Genomic DNA, 20,465 nt, shown 5'->3' on the forward strand with positions numbered 1-20,465 from the left:
CGCCCGGGGTTGTCCTCGGGGCCGCCGCGCAGGCAGCGGGAGCCGACGGGCCAATCGCGACGCCCTGCGGGCCGGCCACACCCCCTACGCTTGCCCCGCGCTATTGGCTCGCAAAGGGGCGGGACCCCGGCTAACAGCGTCCCTGACTCTCGCGATTGGTCCCCGGACAGCGTCCTGTTGGGGTCTGTTCCCGGGCCCTGGTGCTCTGCCGGCAAATCTAAACTGATGGTGGGACCCGCTCTGCCCGAGACTTCGGCAACTGCAGTTTTTCTGATGTCAGAGAGAGGCGTAGCCCGAAATCTACTCGCACCGTTTCTAAATCCTGAAACCCTGCATATTAGATCCTGGCAGATTTGAGAAGGGGAGGGGGAGGACGGCGGGAATCTTGGATTCTGCAGAAGGAAATAACCATAGGCACAGTAAAAACAAAAAAGGAGTCTGAATCTCTACAAAAGCCGTTCATACGAGCCCCGCCAGTCTTTTCAGACTGGACTTCATTCTAGAGGAAAATCAGCATTGCTTATCCAAGACTCTCCCAGAAATAAAACAATGGACTTCCTTCCACATGTCCCTGTTTTTCTCCTCCTCTTAGTCTCCTCAAATTAGAATTAACCAAACACGTACACTTTTTTTGGTATTCACTTTAACTTTCATAATCGTTTTTTTACTAGTTTAACTGCACAGAAGCTTTTTACAGAGTAGATAAAGTAGCCAAATGCCCACTTCTTCATCTCATGACTCACCCCTACTGGGTCAGCTCCATCAAGGTAGCCTCTGAAAGCCTTTCATAACACTTCACTGATATGTTACTGCTTTGTGTTTAATCCTAAAACCACTCCTAGCCGCATGACAAACGGAGGGTGTGCGGTCTTATTCGGAGCAGCAACACCCTTCTTTCCCTTCCACTCCCCCCACCCCTCACAAATCAGGGTTTTGTTACTGAGGTAAAAAGGAAGAATGGACGTTGTGACAGGTGACTAATAGCTTCTGCCATACTCCCAAATCACCAATAAAATTTCTACTTGAGGAAGATGAATTATGAGTGCCTCACATATTCCTTGGCAAGTGACCACGTATTTTCTGGAGTAGTGCTGTTTGAGAATCTTTCTTCTACAATATAATTTTAATTAGCATATATCCGATTGGTGAAAGTATATAGTTTATTTAATGAGCCCTCAATTGTTTTACAATTTTTCATGCTATAAACAACACTGTAATGAGCATTCTTTTTTTTTTTCTTTTAATTTTTTTATTTTAAAGATGTGGGGTACAATTCAGGTTTAGGTATACAAATGTTCAATGAACATTCTTAAAGCTACGTTATTTCCTTAGGGTAAATTACTAGAGGTGGAACTTTAGTTGTTTTTTTTTAAATGTACTTTTTGTTTGTTTGTTTTTAGAAACAGGATCTTGCTCTGTCACCTATGCTGGAGTGCAGTGGGACGATCATAGCTCACTGCAGCTTTGAACTCCTGGCTCAAGTCGTCCTTCCGCCTCAGCCTCCCAAGTAGCTAGGACTACCTGCACATGCCACAACTCCTGGCTAATTTTTTTCATTTTTTGTGGCGATAGGGTTTTGCTATGTTGCCCAGGCTGGTGTCAAACTTGTGAGGCCAAAACATGCATTTTTAAGACTTTAAAGAAACACTGCTCTCCAAAAATACATATGAACTTGTATTCCCATCCTTTCACCTATAGTTTTGCCTTTTTGTTTTTTGAGTTGGAGTCTCATTCTGTCGCCCAGGCTGGAGTGCAGTAGCACACTCACGGCCACTGCAGCCTCGACCTGCAGCCTTCCAAGTAGCTGGAACTACAGGTGCATGCCACCACACTCAGCTAATTTTTTGATTTATTGTAGAGACAAGGTATCACCAAGTTTCCCAGGCTGATCTCAAACCCCTGCACTTAGGTAATCCTCTCGCCTCAGCCTCCCAAAGTGCTGGGATTACAGGCTTGAGCCACCATGTCCAGTCGTCATTATTTGATATTGTCACTTAACAAAAATCTTGGCCAATCTGAAAGGCAATTTTATTGCAACAAAACAAAAAAATTTTATAATGAAGCAAAAATGTAGGAGGTTCCAAGTTAAAGTGGCATTAAACAAACACATTTAATTTTGCTCCCTCCTCAAATGCCACTAAAAAGATTCAAAATATAAAAATGTAAATCAACAAAACTCCACTAAGAGATTAAAAATAGAAAAATTTAAATCAACAAAAACAAGAACAGGAAATAAAATAGCAGCAATATACTAGAATGATAAATAAGGACAATTTGTTAACCACGCCATGAAAGCCAAATACCAAACTAGTAGTGGAGAAAACTGAGACCCAACCTGACTTACACTAACTGAAAGAACAGGAATTAACACAAACTGAACTCAAGCCCTTATCATTTCTCACTTAGCTATCTGCTGTGGCCACTGCAACCTGTCCCTCTAGTTCCAACATAGACTCTTTCCAATGCATTCTGCACAGTGCTGGCAAAAATGATTTTTCCATAGCATATTTCACTCCACTGTTGAAAATCCTTGTCATGTTATATTTCCTTGAGAACAAAGTTTTCAATATCATTGTTTGGCATATCCACTTCTACATGATGTGACTTCTACTTTGCTCTCATTTACTCATTCAGAAAATATTTATCGAGTATTGGACCTGTGTCAGAAACTATAAAAGGCATTAGAAATACAATAATAAACAAAAAATGACACACCACTGTTCTAATACAGCTTATCATCTAATGGAAAAGATAAACATTAACCAAAGAAGCTTGAACAAAATGTAAAGGCAGAATTATGTCAAGCGCTACTAAAAAGAGAGACAGCTATGAGAAGATATAATGGGGACACAAGGTGGATATCAGGTAGATCAAGGAAAGATAAGGGCTTCCCTAGAGAACAAACAATCGAGGTGAGAGCTCATGGAGGGAGGTTTACTAGGCAAGTGAGCAGGAGGGAGGAAGAGCATTTAGCGCTGAAGTGACAGTACAATGAAAGCAAAGAAAGGCTGCTGAGGTGGGAGAAATCACAACATACTGGAGAAACTGAAAGACCAGTGCAGCTAAAGCATGGAAAGAAAGAACATGATGTGAGATGAAGACTGAGAGACAGGCAGGTCCCAGACAGGAGTCAAGCCATTTTAGCTATTAAATTTACACTAAGAGCTGTGAGCGGTGGCTGACACCTGTAATCCCCGAACTTTGGAAGGCAGAGGTGAGAGGATTACTAGAGTCCAGGGGCTCAAGACCAGCTGGGCAACTCGGCGAGACCTCATCTCTACAATAAATCAAAAAATTAGCCAGGCGTGGTGGCACACACCCGTAGTTCCAGCTACTTGGAAGGCTTAGGTGGAAGGATCTCCTGAGCCCAGCAGGTAGAGGCTGTGGCACCCATAAGTGTGCCACTGCACTCCAGCCTGGGCAACACAGTGAGACTCCAACTCAAAAAAAATAAAATTTCCACTAGGCGCAATGAGAAACTGCCAATGTAACTAAATGAAGGAGGGGTGGTGACATTCTATTTGGATTTGGTAACAATGACTTTGACAGTTATATAAAAAGCTAATTAGAAGGAGGTTGAGGCAGATATAAGTGAATATGGGAATATCAATTAATAGGTTCTTTCAAGAGGCCAGACAAGAAATATTGCTAATTCTGATTAAGAAAGTGATGAGGACTTGCAGCAAAGTGTATTATTAGTTAGAAATGGTTTTATCTGTGACCAAAAACCAACAATAACAGTATCTTAATCACCATAAAAGTTTATTTCTTTCCCACGTGAAAGTCCAGAAGTAGGTAATGCAGGGCCAGTACAGTGCTCCACATTGCAAGGGACCCAGACTTCTTTTACTTTGCTCTGTCATCTGCGGCCCCCAATTCTAAGGTCACCTCATGATCCAAGATGTCTACTTCACATTCAGATTCCTGCTAGCAGGAAGGGAGAATGAGACATAGCTTTCATTTAAGGATACCCTAGGGACACTCTACACGTCCAAAATTCAGTCTTATGCCCACATTTAACTGCAAGGGAAGCTGAAAAATACAGTCTTTGTTCAAGGTAGTCATGTCCTTGGCTACATTAGAGAGTTCTATTACTCATAGGAGGAAAAAAATATGAGAGAATTACAATATCATAGAAGTCATAGAGGATACAGGACTTAATGATAGATTGGATAGGGACATTGAAGAAAGGCAGGGGTTGAGACTTCTGGTTTCTTCCACCTGAAGAATAGATGTAGCTATCTAACTTTTATTGAAATTATTGGGTTGATGCATAAGTTCATAGCGTTTTTCCACTTGTCCATGGAATGCAAACGTCCCATGATTGTTGACTCGTCAGTTTATCACATTGGCCATTTCTCAGATTGACTGACATGAATCATTGTGGATGAAAGTGTTTCAGTGGCCTTCATCAAAGCCCGATAGTCTTCCTGAACATGGTGAATCATTCAGGTCAAACTGGTGCTCTTTGAAATGGCAAAATGATTTTCTTGCCATGCTGTCCCCCAGGGCATTCTCCCTGTACATGGCAAAAAGATTCTGAGCCACCTCCACTGCCTTTACTCCTGTTAAACTCAAACAGAAGAACAAGTCTGAAGTGTTCCTTATTTTTCCACTTGACACTCCATTTTTGTTAGTTCACAAATAGCACTAACTTTCCTCAAATATGCAAAATGCAAGGTGCATTCCCAAACACAACATGGTCACTCCAAATGACAAATGGCAAACTCCCAACACTGCAGTGTTGCCACACCAAAAACACGCTGCAAACTTATGCATCAACCTAATAGATTTGAAATCTTCGTCATCCTTGTTCCCCTTCCCTCATCCTCTCTTCCTCGCTGCCTGCAAACACTAATCTTAGTGCCACTGAATCACCTATCTTCTAAAACACACTGGAGATAGGTACAGGTTTGCTGAGGCCTGAGGCTCACAACTATTTGGGAAACTCATTCTAGGAAGGAGAATGTAAAATTACAAATTCAAAATTGAGTGTAAGACTTTGGAAGCAGCCCATGCAAATAAGGGGCCTCAGAACTTAAACTTCATTCACATGAATGTATTTTAAGCAGCATCTTTACGTTATCTACAACCAAGAATAAAGGCTGTAAGTACTGTGTATTTTTAAGGTACATCCTGATTTCAGAGAAGTTAAAATGTGTGTGTGGAGGGGTGGGAAGACAAATTGTAAAATCATTGAACTAAGCTACTTGTAGATCCCAAAATTGGTCATGCATATGCTCTTTCCTTGCCTAAAAAGCCCTTCTTTCCTTCCCCTTCTTCTCCTGGTTAACTTTTAGTTATCCTTAAGTATTCAACTCTGAAGTTTCCTTCTCCAGGAATCCTTCCTGGTTGCTTTCTAATCCTTGGTAGATGCCTCTCCCATGCCCCCAGTATGTCACCTGTATGGGAGCCCTCCTGCTTCTGGTGTAAGCATCTATTCACTAGTGTCTTGTCTTCCTCCTCCTCCTCCTCCTCTTCCTGTGAGTCAGAGTCTCACTCTGTCAACCAGGCTGGAGTGCAGTGGCACATTCGTGGCCACCGCAGCCTCGACTTGCTGGGCTCAGGTGAAACTTCTGCCTCAGCCTTCCAAGTAGCTGGAATTATAGGCACGTGCCACCACTCCTGGCAAATTTTTTGATTTATTGTAGAGATGAGATCTCACCATGTTGCCCAAGCTGGTCTCGTACTCCTGGGCTCAGGCTGTCCTATCGCCTCTACCTCCCAAAGTGCTGGGATTACAGGTGTGAGCCACTGAGCCCGGCTTCACTAGTGTCTTTAGCCTGCTAGGTACCCAGCTTCCCAAGCACAGAAATGACACCTAATTGCTTCAGTGCCACCAGTACCTAGTATATGTCTGGTAGTCACATCACTTATTGAATAAATGAATGAAAGAAGTTTTTTTTTTCTTTTTTCCATGAGATTACTCAGCAGCACAAAGTATATTAGGGTAAAAAAAAGGTATAACTCTCAGATGAACAGGGAGAATAACTATTATCTATAATAAACCCCAACCTACTGAATATTAAAGGGGGAAAAAGAGAGACAGTGGGAGCTTCAATCTATTCATAAAAGATATCTTAGTCTCTTCAAGTCTAATTGTCCCTTTAAGGAAGTTGGTCTCTTTCAGGAAAATTCATAGTCTCCCCTCTGTCCCCTCCCTTTTGTCTTGCTTCTCCCTCAGACGGAATGTGATTGCATAAGGGATTCACAGGCCCTCGGGGCGGGGGTGGGGAAAATGAGTCTTGGCTCTGCGCGACAACTGTGCTGTGTCCTCACTAAGGGGAAGCAGGTTGCGTCCGGCCTTTCGTGGTACCGGGCCAGCCCTTGCGGCTGAGGTCCAGGGCTCCAGCTACTTCCCTCCGGTCATCCATGCTCATAAGCCACGGCCTCCTGGCTCGGCTTTACAAGACTGTCCTCCATCTTCAGTTGTACTTCCCGGGGGAAGGAACGCGTAGACCCTCCCGCGGCCCATGCGGGCTACAGGGACCCGCAGTTATCACAGGAGACCCCACGAGGCCACCTGTGCCGCCAAACGCCATCGCCTGGCACATGTCCAAGCTGGGGCAAAACCAAAGGCAAGGCCTCTCCTCCTTTCTTGGAGCGCCAGTCTCGGGTTCCTCAGTACCCCACCCATCTGGATCCTTCCACTACAACCATCCTGCTGAGGTGCCCGCCTGGAGGGGAAGCCAGATGCGGGGGAGGTGGAGGGAGTGGGGGGGGGAGGAGACCGCTGCACTCATCTGGCCCCTTCCACACTCCGCTAACTCGGAGGTGGAAGGCTGCCCTCCTTCCCTCTCGAGGCTTTCCTTATGTCACAGCCTCAGTTTCCCTGCCATGTGGCATATGTTTAATGTCACTTTTACCCTTGCCAAGGTCTAGATTTTGAAATGTTAACTGAGCTTTAAAAATGTATAACACCTTTCTCTCTTGGTAGTGTCTGGATTTTCAAGATGACTATGTTTCTTGGGATTCAAAAATCTTATTTTAGAAATCAAAAGCTACTTTTTTTTTCATTTCTATTTATTCTTTGAGGCGGATCGATGCTTCCAGCTGACCATGGAGAAGTTCTCATAAGAGAAATGCTAAAATGTTAACATATTTTTAATCTCCATCACGTATTTTTCTTAGAGTTGCCAACTCTTTCATTCACGTGGTCTTTTTCTATCTCACATTTCTTCCTAGAAGGGCAAATTTATTTCAATTTTTGAAATATCAGTAGGTAGCAACATAATAAGCATCATAACTTTGAGTTTCAAACTTTTACACAGTCATTGTACAGTGGAAGTGAATGTGAAATTTGGGTATAAGGCCACAGATGACAGGAATTGTGAACAGTGTTACAGTACTTTGGCAGCTTAACCCCTGATAGTCCATTGAACTTCCAAGTCCCTCTAGCAAAAAAATCTCATGGTCTTAAATGTTGGACTTCTGGGTTGGGTGCAGTGGCTCACGCTTGTAATCCCAGCACTTTAGGAGGCGGAGGCAAGGGGATTGCTTGTGCCTATGGGTTCAATACCAGCCTGAGCAACACGGCAAGACCTTGTCTCTAAATCAAAAAATTAGCTGGGCATGGTGGTGCACACCTGTGGTTCCAGCTTCTTGGAAGGCTGAGGCGGAAGGATCGCCTGAGCCCCGCAGGTGAAGGCTGTGGTGGCCATGAGTGTGCCCCTACACTCCAGCTTGGGGTATAGAGTGAGAATCTGACTCAAAAAAAAAATGTTGAGCTTCTGTTGTTTATACACACTAGTGGCAGGAGGCTGCCTGAAGCCTGCTCCAATGGGCTGATACTGATTACTCATGAAGTACTTAGTCTGTGACTCAAGACTTAGGGCATTCATTCATTCAGCTAGAACCCTGGTTCTTAACTGGGAGTGTTCCTCCCCCCACCTTAACATTGGCAAGGTCTGGAGACATTTTTGCTTGTTACAGCTGGGTAGAGGCCAGGAATGCCGCTAAACACCCTTCAATGCACAGCACAACCTACCCACAACAAAGAATTATCCCCGACCCCAAATGTCAATATCGCTGAGGCTGAGAAACCCCGATACAGAAAATTTTACTGGTCTTGGGCACTTCTCACCAAATTTCTGCTTTCATTTTGGCCCAGGCCATGTCTCCCCTGAATTACTATCACCTCCTGAATGGTGTCCTTTCTTCTGCACAATCTATTCTCTTTTTTTAATTCTTATACTTGCTTGAAATTTAATTTTTTCTTTTTTTTCCCTTTTTTTTTGAGTCAGGGTCTCATCCTGTCACCCAGGCTGGAATGAATGCAGAGACGTGATCGCAGCTCACTGCAGCCTTGACCTGAACTCAGAGGATCCTTCCGCCTCTGCTTCTCCAGTAGCTGGGACTACAAGCACACGCTACCAAACCTAGCTATTTTTTTCTTCTTTTTTTATAGAGGCGAGGTCTTGCTGTGTACCCAGGCTGTTCTCAAACTTCCAGGATCAGGCAATCCTCCCGCCTCGGCCTCCCAAAGTACTAAGATTACAGATGTGAATCATGGCATGGCCTCAGTTTTCACTTGCATACAACAAAGTTCACCATGTTTGGTATATAAGTCTGAGAGGTATAGAGATCATGTAGCCTGCATCACAATCAAGATACCGAGTGGCAACTCAGTGTCCAAGGCTTCCACTATTAGTCTGCCTGTCACCGGAGTCACTTTAGGCTCCTCTTGGCATCACCAGTGACGTATACTGTAGTTGTGTCCAAGTGTCTGCCACGTGTCTTTGGGTGTGTTCCACATTTGAGGAGCCAGGGTCCAGCCCAACGTCAGCTCAAGCCTCTCCTCTTCAGAATGTCCCCTACATTCTCTGACTCCCAGATGCCCCTGGCCCTGTTCCTTGAGATCCATCTTTGCACAACATGGGCTGCTTTCAAGTTCCTCTATTCAGAAAAATGGATGTTTTCTCAGGGTTCTCAGCACCTGTGCCTTGTCCAGCTTTGACGGTGCCAGTACAACCCGTGTTACTCTTAGGGAAGGACTGGGAGAGAAGCGGAAGCCAAGGGGGTATTCCTCCCATCACTCCTGTTCCTAGGGACCCCTTGTCCCAACCCTAACTAGAATGAAAGGTTTCTCTCTCTCTCTCTCTTTTTGTAGAGGCGAGGTCTCACTATGTTGCTCAGGCTGGTCTTGAATTCCTGAGCTGAAGCGATCCTTCTGCCTCAGCCTCCCAAGGTGCTGGGATGACAGGCATGAGAAAGGTTTCTCTTGAGGTTTTGCTCTCTCTACTTCTCTGATTCAGTCTGCCCTCAGGTCAGAATCAAGCAGTGAAGGAGAAAAAAAAAAAAAAAGAGAGAGCCAGAAAACTCACTGGCCCATTCCAGGCATCCTGCCAGTTTGGACCTCTTGTGGTACAAAGCCTAAAATTAATGTCTAATATCGTGTGCTGCCTTGATATCTTGAGGAGTTGGGAATGACCTACAGCAAGTTCCTTTCCCTACTCTGCCCCCATGGACAAAGTTCCCTAACCAAGCAACCCTCCTTTATCACGAGGTCAAGACACAGGGCCTGTTTATCCCCACTTAGCAGATTTCAGTTTCCCACCAGCCCATGGAATTATACAAACACACCTGTCACAGCCTCCTGCAAGAACCAGGGAGCTGTGGGGAAGGGGAAAATGGCTTCCCTCCACCTTTCTAGGGACTCTGGCTAGTCTATAAATTTAATAGACATAAGACAGATTAACGGGAAAAACCATATTCAATCATGTATGTACACACACAAGTCCCACAAAATATGAGACTCAAAGAAAAGTCAGATGAGTGAAGTTTGTATAGGATCTTAAGCTACAAGAAGGAATAGAGTCCCGTGGCTTCCAGGGTGGTGGCTACACAACTTATGGGAGGGTGAGAGGAAGAAATATATGGTGAATAAGGGTTGCATTGTTATACAAATTAAAGGGTTGCTGGGTAATAAATGTTGTCTTAGAGTAGTCCTCAGAAAAACAGGTGATTGTCTGGGGGTGGGTCAACCTCCAGTCTCCCCTCCTGCCATCCCAGTTAATCTTCCCTGGTTGATATGGTCGGTAAGATTCCCAGAGAGGGGGTCAGGCACAGTGGCTTGTGCCTGTGATCCCAGCACTTTGGGAGGCCAAGGCGGGAGAATCACTTGAGCCCTGGAGTTCAAGACCAACCTGGGCAACATAGCAAGACTTCATCTCTACAACAAAATTTTAAAAATTAGCCAGGCATGGTGGTGCATGTCTGTAATCCCAGCTACTCAGGAGGCTGAAGCAGAAGGATTACCTGCACCCAGGAGGTCGAGGCTACAGTGAAATGTGATTGTGATCATGCCACTGCACTCCAACCTGGGCAACAGAGTGAGACCCAACTAATAAATAAATACATGAATAAATAAATAAAATAAAGATTCCCAGGGAGAGGATTCATTACAACGGAGTTCCTTTTGGAGGCTCTTTCTTTAAGCAGACTGGGAGAGCTCAGATAAAGCCACTGCCTGCATCTGCTGGCCCCCATGGACCCTCCGTTCAAAGTAAGCAGTATATGAAAGTTCTACATGTTACATGTTGGGGGGCATTTCCTGAAATCTTTTGAGGCACCCCGCCCTCTTGATACTATAAAGTCTGCCTTCCATAGCCCCTGGCTATTCACCCTCTTCCCAAGTGCAGCGTCCTCGTGGCATGCTGTGTCCTCTTCTCAAGATGGGACTCATATACGAGTCATATACATCCAATGTAAGGTGGGGCGCATTCAGTCACTCACATAACCCTAGTGTGGGCAAAGTCCTTACGATCACTGAATGAGGCCCTACACGGTCCAGCCCTCCACTCCCTCTAGGACCTCATCTCCTGCAACTCACCCCAGTTCACCGCACTCCAGTCATGTGACTGCCCTCTTGTTCCCCAAACAACATGCGCAACTCTGGTCACAGCTTTAGCAGTGCAGTTCCCTCTGCGTGGGACATTCCTCTAGAGATACAGTTACCTAATCCCCATAGCTTCAAATCTCTGTTCAGGCATGACCTTCCAGCTGAGGACCACAACCATCCTATTCAAATTGTGAATCGCTCCTCCTTTGCACTCCCACCCTTCCTCTTCCTAAATTTTCTCTGCTAGCAGGAATCACCTTCTAACAAACAATCCTGGTGACTCATTTACTATGATTTTCTATCACCTTCTCATTGGCATTAGAATGTTAGCCCCCGGAGACCAGGGATTTTCATCTGTTTTGAACCTTGGCACCCAGAGAGTGCCAAAGTCCAAAACATGATAGACCTCACACTCCATAACTATCTGTGGAACTAATGAATAGGTGGGAATATATAAATGATATCATTTGGATTGCTGTCCTCTACAAATCTTATGCTGAAATGTGATCTCCAGTGTTGAAAGTGGGCCTAGTTGGAGGTGATTGGATCATGGGGGTGGAACCCTCTATCGTTTCGAACTAATTGCTTGAAAGAGTCTGGCACTACCTCCTCTCTGTCTCACTTCAGTTCTTGCCATTAGATTTGCTCCCTCTCCCCTCCTTCTGCCATGATTGTAAACTTCTTGAGGCCTTCCCACAAGCCCTGCAGATGCTGGCACCATGCAGAACAGTAAGCCAAAATAAACTTCTTTTTCTTCCTAAATCACCCAGCTTCAGGTATTTCATTATAGCAATGCAAAATGGGAGGCAGAGGCAAGAGGACTGCCTGCATCCAGGGGTTCAAGACCAGCCTGGGCAACTTGGTGAGACTTCATCTCTACAATAAATCAGAAGAAGTGTGGTGGTGCGGGCCTATAGTTCCAGCTACTTAAAAGGCTAAGGTAGAAAGATCGCCTGAGCCCAGCAGGTTGAGGCTGCAGTGGCCGTGAGCGGGCCACTGTACTCCAACCTGAGCGAGAGTGAGACTCCAACTCAAAAAAAAGAAAAAGAAAAAAAATAGATACCCTTGTGACTGTTGTATCTTTACAACAGAATGTTGAGCAACTCCTTTAGAGTAAGAACAATAGTAGTCATCAAGTTTTACATATGTATGTTAGCCTTTGTATGGGAAACATTGTATATCTGTTCAGCATCTCTGTTTTTTTTGCCTAAATAAACAATCTCCTCCACTTTTCCCCACACTGGAAACAGATCACCATTCTTTGGTGTCCCTGTGTTCTTCATACTTTGTGCTTGAATAAACTCTTTTTATTGGATCCTAATACTTTTGATTATTCTAGGTTGACAATAGAAACACTCGACAGGGCTGCTAATGCAGAGAATGAAGGCCTTAGAAAAACTCAAGCAAGAAAATAGGAATCTAATTCTGACTGTTCTCCCAGTTTTTAACTAGAATAGCCTTTTCTTTTCTACTCTGGTCTTGTCTTACATCAGATCCCCCCTTGAGATACAACACATTTCAGTGACCTCAACACAGCTTAGTACTGAGAGTTTGTTGTACAGGCCAGCTAGTGCTATTTCCATGGCAGAAAAGTGCTGGAAAACATTTTGGAACTCACTCCCTCCTGTAGAATAACTCAAGCCAGAATGGTATTCTCAAACCTCATTTTAAATAGATATAATTTTTTCCGACTAATTAAATGTATTCTATAGACTGAGTTCAAATAGTCTATGTTCACTTTACACCTCCCACATAATAAAATAAATCACATTTTCACCAGTTTGCTTTTCTTGTCAGTATATTACTCTCCCTAACTTCTCCTGGGTTTATATGAGATCAGCCATTTTATAGTTGATACCATTTAAAAAACATTAAAAGAACAGAAAGAAAGCGGTGTAGGGGCCAGGGGAAAGCTTCCCCTTTGACCTCTGAAGGGCTGCTGAAAAATCAACTTAAAAAAGGAAAATCAATTGGAGAAAAGGCATACAAGTTGGGCATGGTGGCTCACACCTGTCATTCCAGCACTTTGGGAGGCGGAGATGAAAGGATTGCCTGAGTCCAGGAGTTTATGACCAGCCTGGGCAACTCGGTGAGACCTCATCTCTACAATAAATTAAAAAATTAGCCCGGCATGATGGCACACGCCTGTGGTTCCAGCTACTTGGAAGGCTGAGGTGGAAGGATTGCCTGAGCCCAGCAGGTTGAGGTTGTGGTAACCGTAAGTATGCCCCTGCATTCCAGCCTGGATGACAGAGTGAAACTCCAACTCAAAAACAGACAAAACAAGCAAACAAAACAAAATAAAAAAGAAAAGGCATACAAATGTATTAATGTATACATAAGGAAAAACTGCAGAGTGATAACCCCAATCCCCCAATGAAATTCACAAATTTATATACCATCTTGAGGTTACAGAAATAATGGGTCTTGGATCTTGGCAAAGCAGGTTAATGCCGAGTGTGGTGTGATGTGTGGCTCATGAATTTGCTCTGGCCAACTTAAAGGTGGTAGAAAGGGGAGAAGAGGAGGCCCGGAGAAAGGTGGTCTTGTCAGGTAGATGAAACTTCACAGGAATCTAGTCCTCAGAAAGAACAGATGGTGAGTGTTTCTTTTAGACCTTCAAACGTGTTGGATTCTCAGTTTATCATTCCCGTATCATATTAGGGAAGACCTCAGAGAAAGCCTGACCTCATCCGTGAATATTTTCTCTACAGATGCCAGATCTCCCATACTGTGTGTGTTGGTGGGCTAGGGAGGTGGGAGTCGTGGATTGGTAAGAAGAATTTACTAAAACAGTTATGTATTAAGAAAGGTAGATTTATTAAAGGGAGGATAAATTGTGAAGGGCACAATAGGACAAACAGCAGAGAGAAATGTATGCTGTCTGAAAAGAGGCAGGGGCTAGAGGGGTGTTTTTATAAGATGGCTGTTAGGGTTTAGTGGGCCAGGAATTGTCTTCCCAGGGAGTCTACAAAAGAAAATTTCCAGAGGTTTGTGAAGTGGTTGATTGATTGTAGTGTTTTGTTTCTTTAAAATAAGGTTAGTTAACAGGAATAGCTAACTAGCAACAACTGGTTAACTACATTTTCATTTACTGCAAATGTTTCACAGCCGGCTAACCAGCTTTTACAGTTTTTACTGTTATGAGTAAGTTTCTTTGTAACATTTGTAAAATCTCATCCTGAGATTTCTTTCCTCAATTTATCCAACTGCTGCTACCTCGTATTCCTCCACATCCCCCACAAAGGACAGTTTTGTAGGGCAACTTCTGTCTGTGGGCCCGCTCAACAGCCATCTCAAAATTTGTCAAAACCATATCTTGGGGTGAAATGTTTTGGTTTTATTCAGGGGAAAACAATGGATTTACTAATTGTCAGGTGTGATATGTAACTTAATGTTCATTTTTCACCTTTTCCTCTAATTCCTCTCGTAGATGGGAAGAGGAGGTGGGAAACAATGGAGGTGGGGGGGCTATGCTGAACTCAAGTATGATTGCTCATAGACCAGTAGCAATCACTTTTTTCTCCGGCTATTTCTTATATGGTATTATCTGTCAAATGAATTAGTTCTCTTTTCATAATAACAAGTATTATGGATGTTGACGAAAAGGCAGTCTATAAAATATTTAAAGAGGTACATTTTGAGATAAATGTGAGTGACCTAGGCCTGTGGCACAGTCCCAAGAGATCTTGAGAACATGTGCCCCAGATGGTTGAATTATACCTTGGATTTATACTTTTTTAGGAAGACAGAAGTTATAGGCAAAACAGAAATACATGTGGGGTCTACATGGGTTGGGAAGGTGGAGCATCACCAAGCCAGGAGGCTTACAGGGCAAAGGAAGGTTCCAAGATTTTCTGACTGGCAACTGGTAGAGAGAGCTAAACTCTGTCTAAATAATCTGAATTCAGTAAAAGAAATATTTGGGTTAAGATCAGTGGAGTTAGAAAAGCCAAGGTTCTTGATATGCAGATGAAAGCTCTCAATAGCAGGTTTCAGAGACAATAGGAGTTAGATGTCATAAAAGGTGTTCTCTATGGATGCAAATTCCCCCAAGAGATGGCTTTGCAGGGTCACTTCAAAACATGTCGAAGAAATATATTTTCGGGTAAAACATTTTTATTTCCTTTAGGATTTAGGATCCGCTAGCTGTCATGTAATACTATCCAAAGTCAGACTGGAATTTGCTATCTTATTGGCATGGAGTCTATCTTGTCAGTCTTATAATCTTGATTGTAATGCTAATGCTAGTCAGTTGTGCCTTACAGTCCACAAGGGAGGGGTACAACGAGGTGTGTCTGACCTCCTTTTCAGTCATGATCTGTGATGCAGCTTTTTAGGTTTTAGAATGTAGACATTTTATTTATGGTCTACATTCGGACAGATCATTTACAAGAATGTAGCTGAGTTGTGGAAATGCGTACAGCAAATATTCATTTTTCTACAGTACTGATTTTCACTCACTCAACAAATATGAATAGAATACCTATAATGGACCGGGAACCATGCTAGCATAGATAAGCGGTGAGATGAGGCCCCGCTTCAGGCGGCTTCTTATATTGAAGGCACCTACACGAACTTGCCTTCTTCCAAACCACTTTCCTTACTGCGTTCAAAAGCGGCCTTGTTCCGCGAAATCCGCAACTCCTAGAGACTTCCCGGTGCTCAGTTGGGCAGAGGTCAGCGGGAGCGCCCTTCTGAACACCAATCACCGTCCAATCACACTCAACAAAGCGATATTTAGGAGAGAAGACAAGCAGTCGCCAAGTCAGGGGAGACAGCCAGGGTCAGAGGCGGGGCTCCTGGGCGGGGGGAGGTCGAACTTGGAAGGCTGGCTGCCATCAGCACGCACTCACCGCTGAAACCAGCGGCTTCATCTCATCACCGTGAACTTGCTCTCAGAGCCCGAAGACAGCGAAGAGGTGCCGGGAAGGCGTGAGCTTCAGGACGCACCTAGGGACCGGTCCTCGCTTGCGGCCGGCGGGGCATCCTCCCCCAAGGGGTGCAGACGGGACGCGGACGGTCGCGTCCCCACAGTTTTGAGCCGCGCCGCCCGCCGTCCGCCGCCCTCCGTCACGTGCCGGCGCAAGGAGGCCGCGTGGGAAGGCGGGGCGACTCTGGCGGGGCCGAGGCGGGCAGCGAGGCGGCCGCCGAGCCAGGCTGAGAGGGGCCGAAGGAAGGCGACTGCGGCTGACGGCTGGAGGAAGATGGTGAGCGGGCCCTAGGGGCTGTCGGCGCGGGGTGGGCCGCGGCGGGACCCGGCCTCCGTAGCCGCCGGCCTCCCCGGCCCCGCGCCGCAGGGCCGCGTCCTCCAGCCGGCGCGGCCCGACCCGCCCTGGGCCCGGGTGCTGGCTGCGGCTGCGGCCGCGGGGGGCTGAGGGGGCTCCGGAGATGCGGATAGCGGGGCGGGGGCGCCCCTCTCCGGGGACAGGCCCGAGGGCCCAGCGCCGCCCCCTGGAGACGCGCTCGGGCGGACGCGGGCTCTCATCCGGTTTCCTCGGCCTCGCCTCCGCCTGTTTCTGTGTCCTCCTTCCGTCTACCTCACGTAGAGGATTTCTCCCCTCGCTTTCCTCGCGTTGTGGCTTGTGGTGTTTGGAAACCTTCTGACCCAGGGGTTTGGCTCTGGGCCTTACGTCGTTGTCAGAAGCTTCAGTTTTGTCTGGCGTTGGGGACTGTGGCTTCCGGTCTTTTGGGGGGTGGACCGCAAGCAACTGCCGAGGGTGTTTAAACCAGTTGCCATCGAAGGTCTTCTGGGTCCATCCCTTCGGGTTTTAAGATACGCTCAGATGAGAAACGGCAACACCGCACTGCCTTCTCCGGCCTCCCACCCAGTCCTCGACCCACTTCCGTCGAGTAGTCCTGGTCCTGAATCCAGTGGTCTCCTCCGTGTGCGTCTTTCTGACCTTGCAGCCACCTTCCCGAGTGTTGCACTCTCTCTCTTTCGAGGGATTCTCTTTCCTTATTCTTCCCCCCGGCTTCTGGGATCGAGAACCTCTGGTTTTCCTTCTGCTGGTCCATCTGTTTCCCTCGCGTACTATTCTTCTCCCGGACAGTACGCCTCAGAGTCCCGGCTCTGCCCTCCTGGCCCTTCTCTCTTCACGCGCCTGGCTTCGATGCCTGACTCTGTTAGGTGACCCGTGAGTGTGCAGCGCCCACCTTCTGCCGAGATCAGTTCAGACCTGCGTATTGTCTTAGTTAGCATTCCTGTGAAGCTTTTCCCCACCTGGGTGCCTCAAAGCCAGCTCGGCCTGTCCATGCAGAACTCGTGCTTTATCTATTCAAACGTGATCATTCCGGTGGAAGTTTGTACCGTCCAGTCTGTTATATAAGCCGGAAGCTTAGGAGTCACTGGTAACTCTTTTCCCCCTTACCCACTCCTCCCCCGCATCTTCTAATCTGTCTCCTTTGAGTGGTTAGGAGAGCGCGTGCCTGGTTGAATCCTGGCTCCATTCGCTAGGTAGCTATGGGAAAAGATCTTAACCTCGCTAAGCCTTCGTTTCTTGCAAAATGGGGATGATGATAGTACCCATCTCGCGGGATTGTTTTGAGCATGAAGGAAAATCCATGTAAAGGGCATAGCACAGCGGTCTTCTAATAGTGTTTGATACACCTTGTTATGAGCACTTTTCACCTGCTGCTCTTTATTCCTCCTCAGCAGCCTCTCTATGCTACTTTTCATTTCTCATCAGGGCTTTTTTTTGCTGTATTCATCCTGGCCTTCTGTGTGTTTTCTGCACACCACAGCAAATGTAATTTTTTCAAAGTACACATAAATGATGTTTCCCTTCTGGAGAACTGCCTAGAACACCTTAGTGGCTTCCCTTTGCCCACGGGATAGAAGCTAAAATACAGTTGTACCTTGGTATCTCTGGGAGATTGGTTCCAGGACCCTCCTATACCAAAATCTGTAGTTGCTCTAGTCCCTTAAATAAAGTAGAGTGTTGTTTGAATATAACCTAAGTATGTCTGCCTGCATACTTTAAATCAGGGTGTCCAAACTTTTGACCTCTCTGGGCTGCATCGAGTAAAAAAGAATTGTCTTGGCCTACACATAAATCATATAGTTAGTGTATGTACATAATAAGTTTAGAACAATGAGAACAATATGAAACTAGTGGGAAATTTGACCTTGTTTTTATAAAACTTATCTATCAATGTCTGGTTTGATGGAAGTGGTTGCAATTCTTAGTGAGTTCTCAAGGTACTTGTCAGAAATCTTTGTTCAAATTTTGCTCTTCATGTACTTCATCATTGAAAACAGCTGTTCACACATGTATGGGTCGCCAAAAAGTGATGTCACAAATAAGGTGTGATGGTGAACTTCAAAAATGGAAACAGGCATGGGATCACGAGGAAAATAAATGCTAAGAAATACATGATGTTAAAAGGTTTTGTGGGGCCACATTACTTGCTGTCCTGGACCCCATGTGGCCCGCAGGCAGCAGGTTGGACATGCCTGCTTTGAGTCAGCGCTAGCGTGCTTGTAATATGTAATACTATGCAAGTGCTTTATAAATAGTTGTTATACTGTGTTTCTCATTTGTATTGTTTTTAATGGGTTTTTTCCTTTTCTGAATATTTTCAATCCAAGGTGGAATGCACTGGTGTGGACCCAGTGCATATGATGATCCATTGTACTTAATATGACCCACTGGACCTATGTGGTCCAGCTCCTACCAGCTTCCCTTTTCACCCTGTCTCTGCCCATTGTCTTTGCTTGTACATATTGGCCTTTTATTGTTCTGCATGTGCTTTGCTCACTTTAATCAAAGGGCATTGCACAGGCAGCTGTGGTACTTGGGATGCCTTTTCCAGGGAAGCCTCCTTTGCTTGTGTTCTATACTAGGCTAGAGTGCTCACAGCATCCTGTGTCTTTCTTTTCTAGCCCTTTATCACAGGTACAAGTTTACATATTTTTGCCTGATCCTTTTGATGTAAGTCTGTTCTCTGCTGGACAGTGATATTAACTCCCAAAGGACAGAGACCATATCTTTGTTTTATTTTTTATATGATTGTATCCCTAGTACTTAGCATGATACTGGCACTCATTAGGTGTTCATTGTGTGGAAATACCAATAAATGAACATTTGAGCTCAATGCTCCACTTCACTTTTTGTATTAACATTTGTTTCTGTGACATTTTACTCATGCATAAATGCCACTACTAACTAAGCAATTAGAGTTGGCTGAACCTCAGTAGTTTTTCTTGTAGCAAGGAATTTTGGGATATTGGGAGGGGTGAAAATGCAAAAACAAGCTATAAAAATTAAATCACAGCGTATTTTTCACTTGGTTTCTGATCCTTAGAATGTGAAGCTTATGCAAGCAGGTCTGAGTATCAAAGATGGAAGATAAGATTTTCATGAGAAATTGGTCTTTGCCTAAACAAAAATCTAAAATATTTATTAGTTTCTCTGACGGGTCAACTTTTGGTTGAACAGAGAATAGAAATTCTAGTTTTCTGATTTCAGTGTCTTTTCTTGTAAGAAAATAAATGAACTAGGATCAACTATAATGAATAAAATAAATGAACTAGGATCAACTTTGGGAAGCTTTGTATAATTTTGCATCTCTAAAGAGTACTAAAAGGATGGAAGTACCCACCCCTGTGAGGGTGTTGTTTACTGGATAGTACCTATTGGTGGAATGAACTTTCTGACTGTACTGTAGCATATCCTGTGATATATCACATGTTACATATTACCAGTGCTTTGAATTTAAAGAATAATTTAAATTTGCTAAACATTTTCTGCATTAACATATGAGGGGGACCCAAAAAACTTCGGAATTTATTTATAAGAAATTGTATATTGTTATGTGTTTAAACTTCAGTCACCTTCAATATACTCCCCATTTGATGCAGTACACTTACCAAGATACTTTTTCCACTGCACATAACAGTTTTTGAACTCATCGATTTTGATACCTTTTAAATGCTTCTGCTGTTTTTTGTTTTACCTCTTCCACATGGGGAAAACATTTCTCTTTAAGAGGTTTTTTCATCAGGGAAGCAAAAAGAAAAAAATAGTCTGAGGTGAGATCAGGTGAATAGGGAAACTGAGGCACAGGGATCATGCCGGTTTTGATCAAAAACTGGTGAAATGCTCAGTGTGGTATGGGCAGGTGCGCTTGTAAATCACCCATCGTGAAATGGACAAACCCGTTGAAAGAATCTCAAAAAAAAAAAAAAATTCACTGAGGCTGAACACAACTTCTCACAACAGTGCTAGTTGGTACACTGATGTCTGTGGGTTCCTAGAACACTTAGCTAGCTGGGGGAAGCCTGCACTATGCCCTCCAAAAAATAATTCTGGGTTTTTTTTTTATACCCCTTATATACTCTCATTCTACCCAACTCAGAATTTTACAAGTAGGCTTTTATTAACTTTTAATTTTAATGTTGAATTGGAAGCTTGAATGCTTTGGGGTTATAATGAGACATTTGCATTTAGTGTTGGTCTCGTGAGTGTTCTAATTTTGTTAAAGGAGGAGAGTGGAACCTAGGTATGAAAAGAGACTCAAGGAAGTGGACTTTGGAACTTAATCAAATTAAGTGTTTAAAAATTAAAAGTGAGGGAAATTTGACACTACTTGGATATTTGAGACTGTAAAGAGAAATGTAATT

The 20,465-nt window shown here is 44.5% G+C and overlaps 1 protein-coding gene across 1 annotated transcript in view; it reads left to right on the plus strand.

Moving 5' to 3' along the window:
* The first annotated feature begins 15,919 nt into the window (after positions 1 to 15,919).
* Positions 15,920 to 20,465, plus strand: part of GMFB (glia maturation factor beta) — a 23,010-nt gene continuing 18,464 nt past the window's right edge. The window contains 1 exon segment of the mRNA XM_008068097.2: positions 15,920 to 16,050. Coding sequence (XP_008066288.2) covers positions 16,048 to 16,050 — 3 coding nt within the window. The 5' untranslated portion in view covers positions 15,920 to 16,047.

This window comes from Carlito syrichta, unplaced genomic scaffold (genome assembly GCF_000164805.1).
Source record: "Carlito syrichta isolate Samal-C Ts95f unplaced genomic scaffold, Tarsius_syrichta-2.0.1 Scaffold309860, whole genome shotgun sequence".
NCBI classification, from domain to species: domain Eukaryota; kingdom Metazoa; phylum Chordata; class Mammalia; order Primates; family Tarsiidae; genus Carlito; species Carlito syrichta.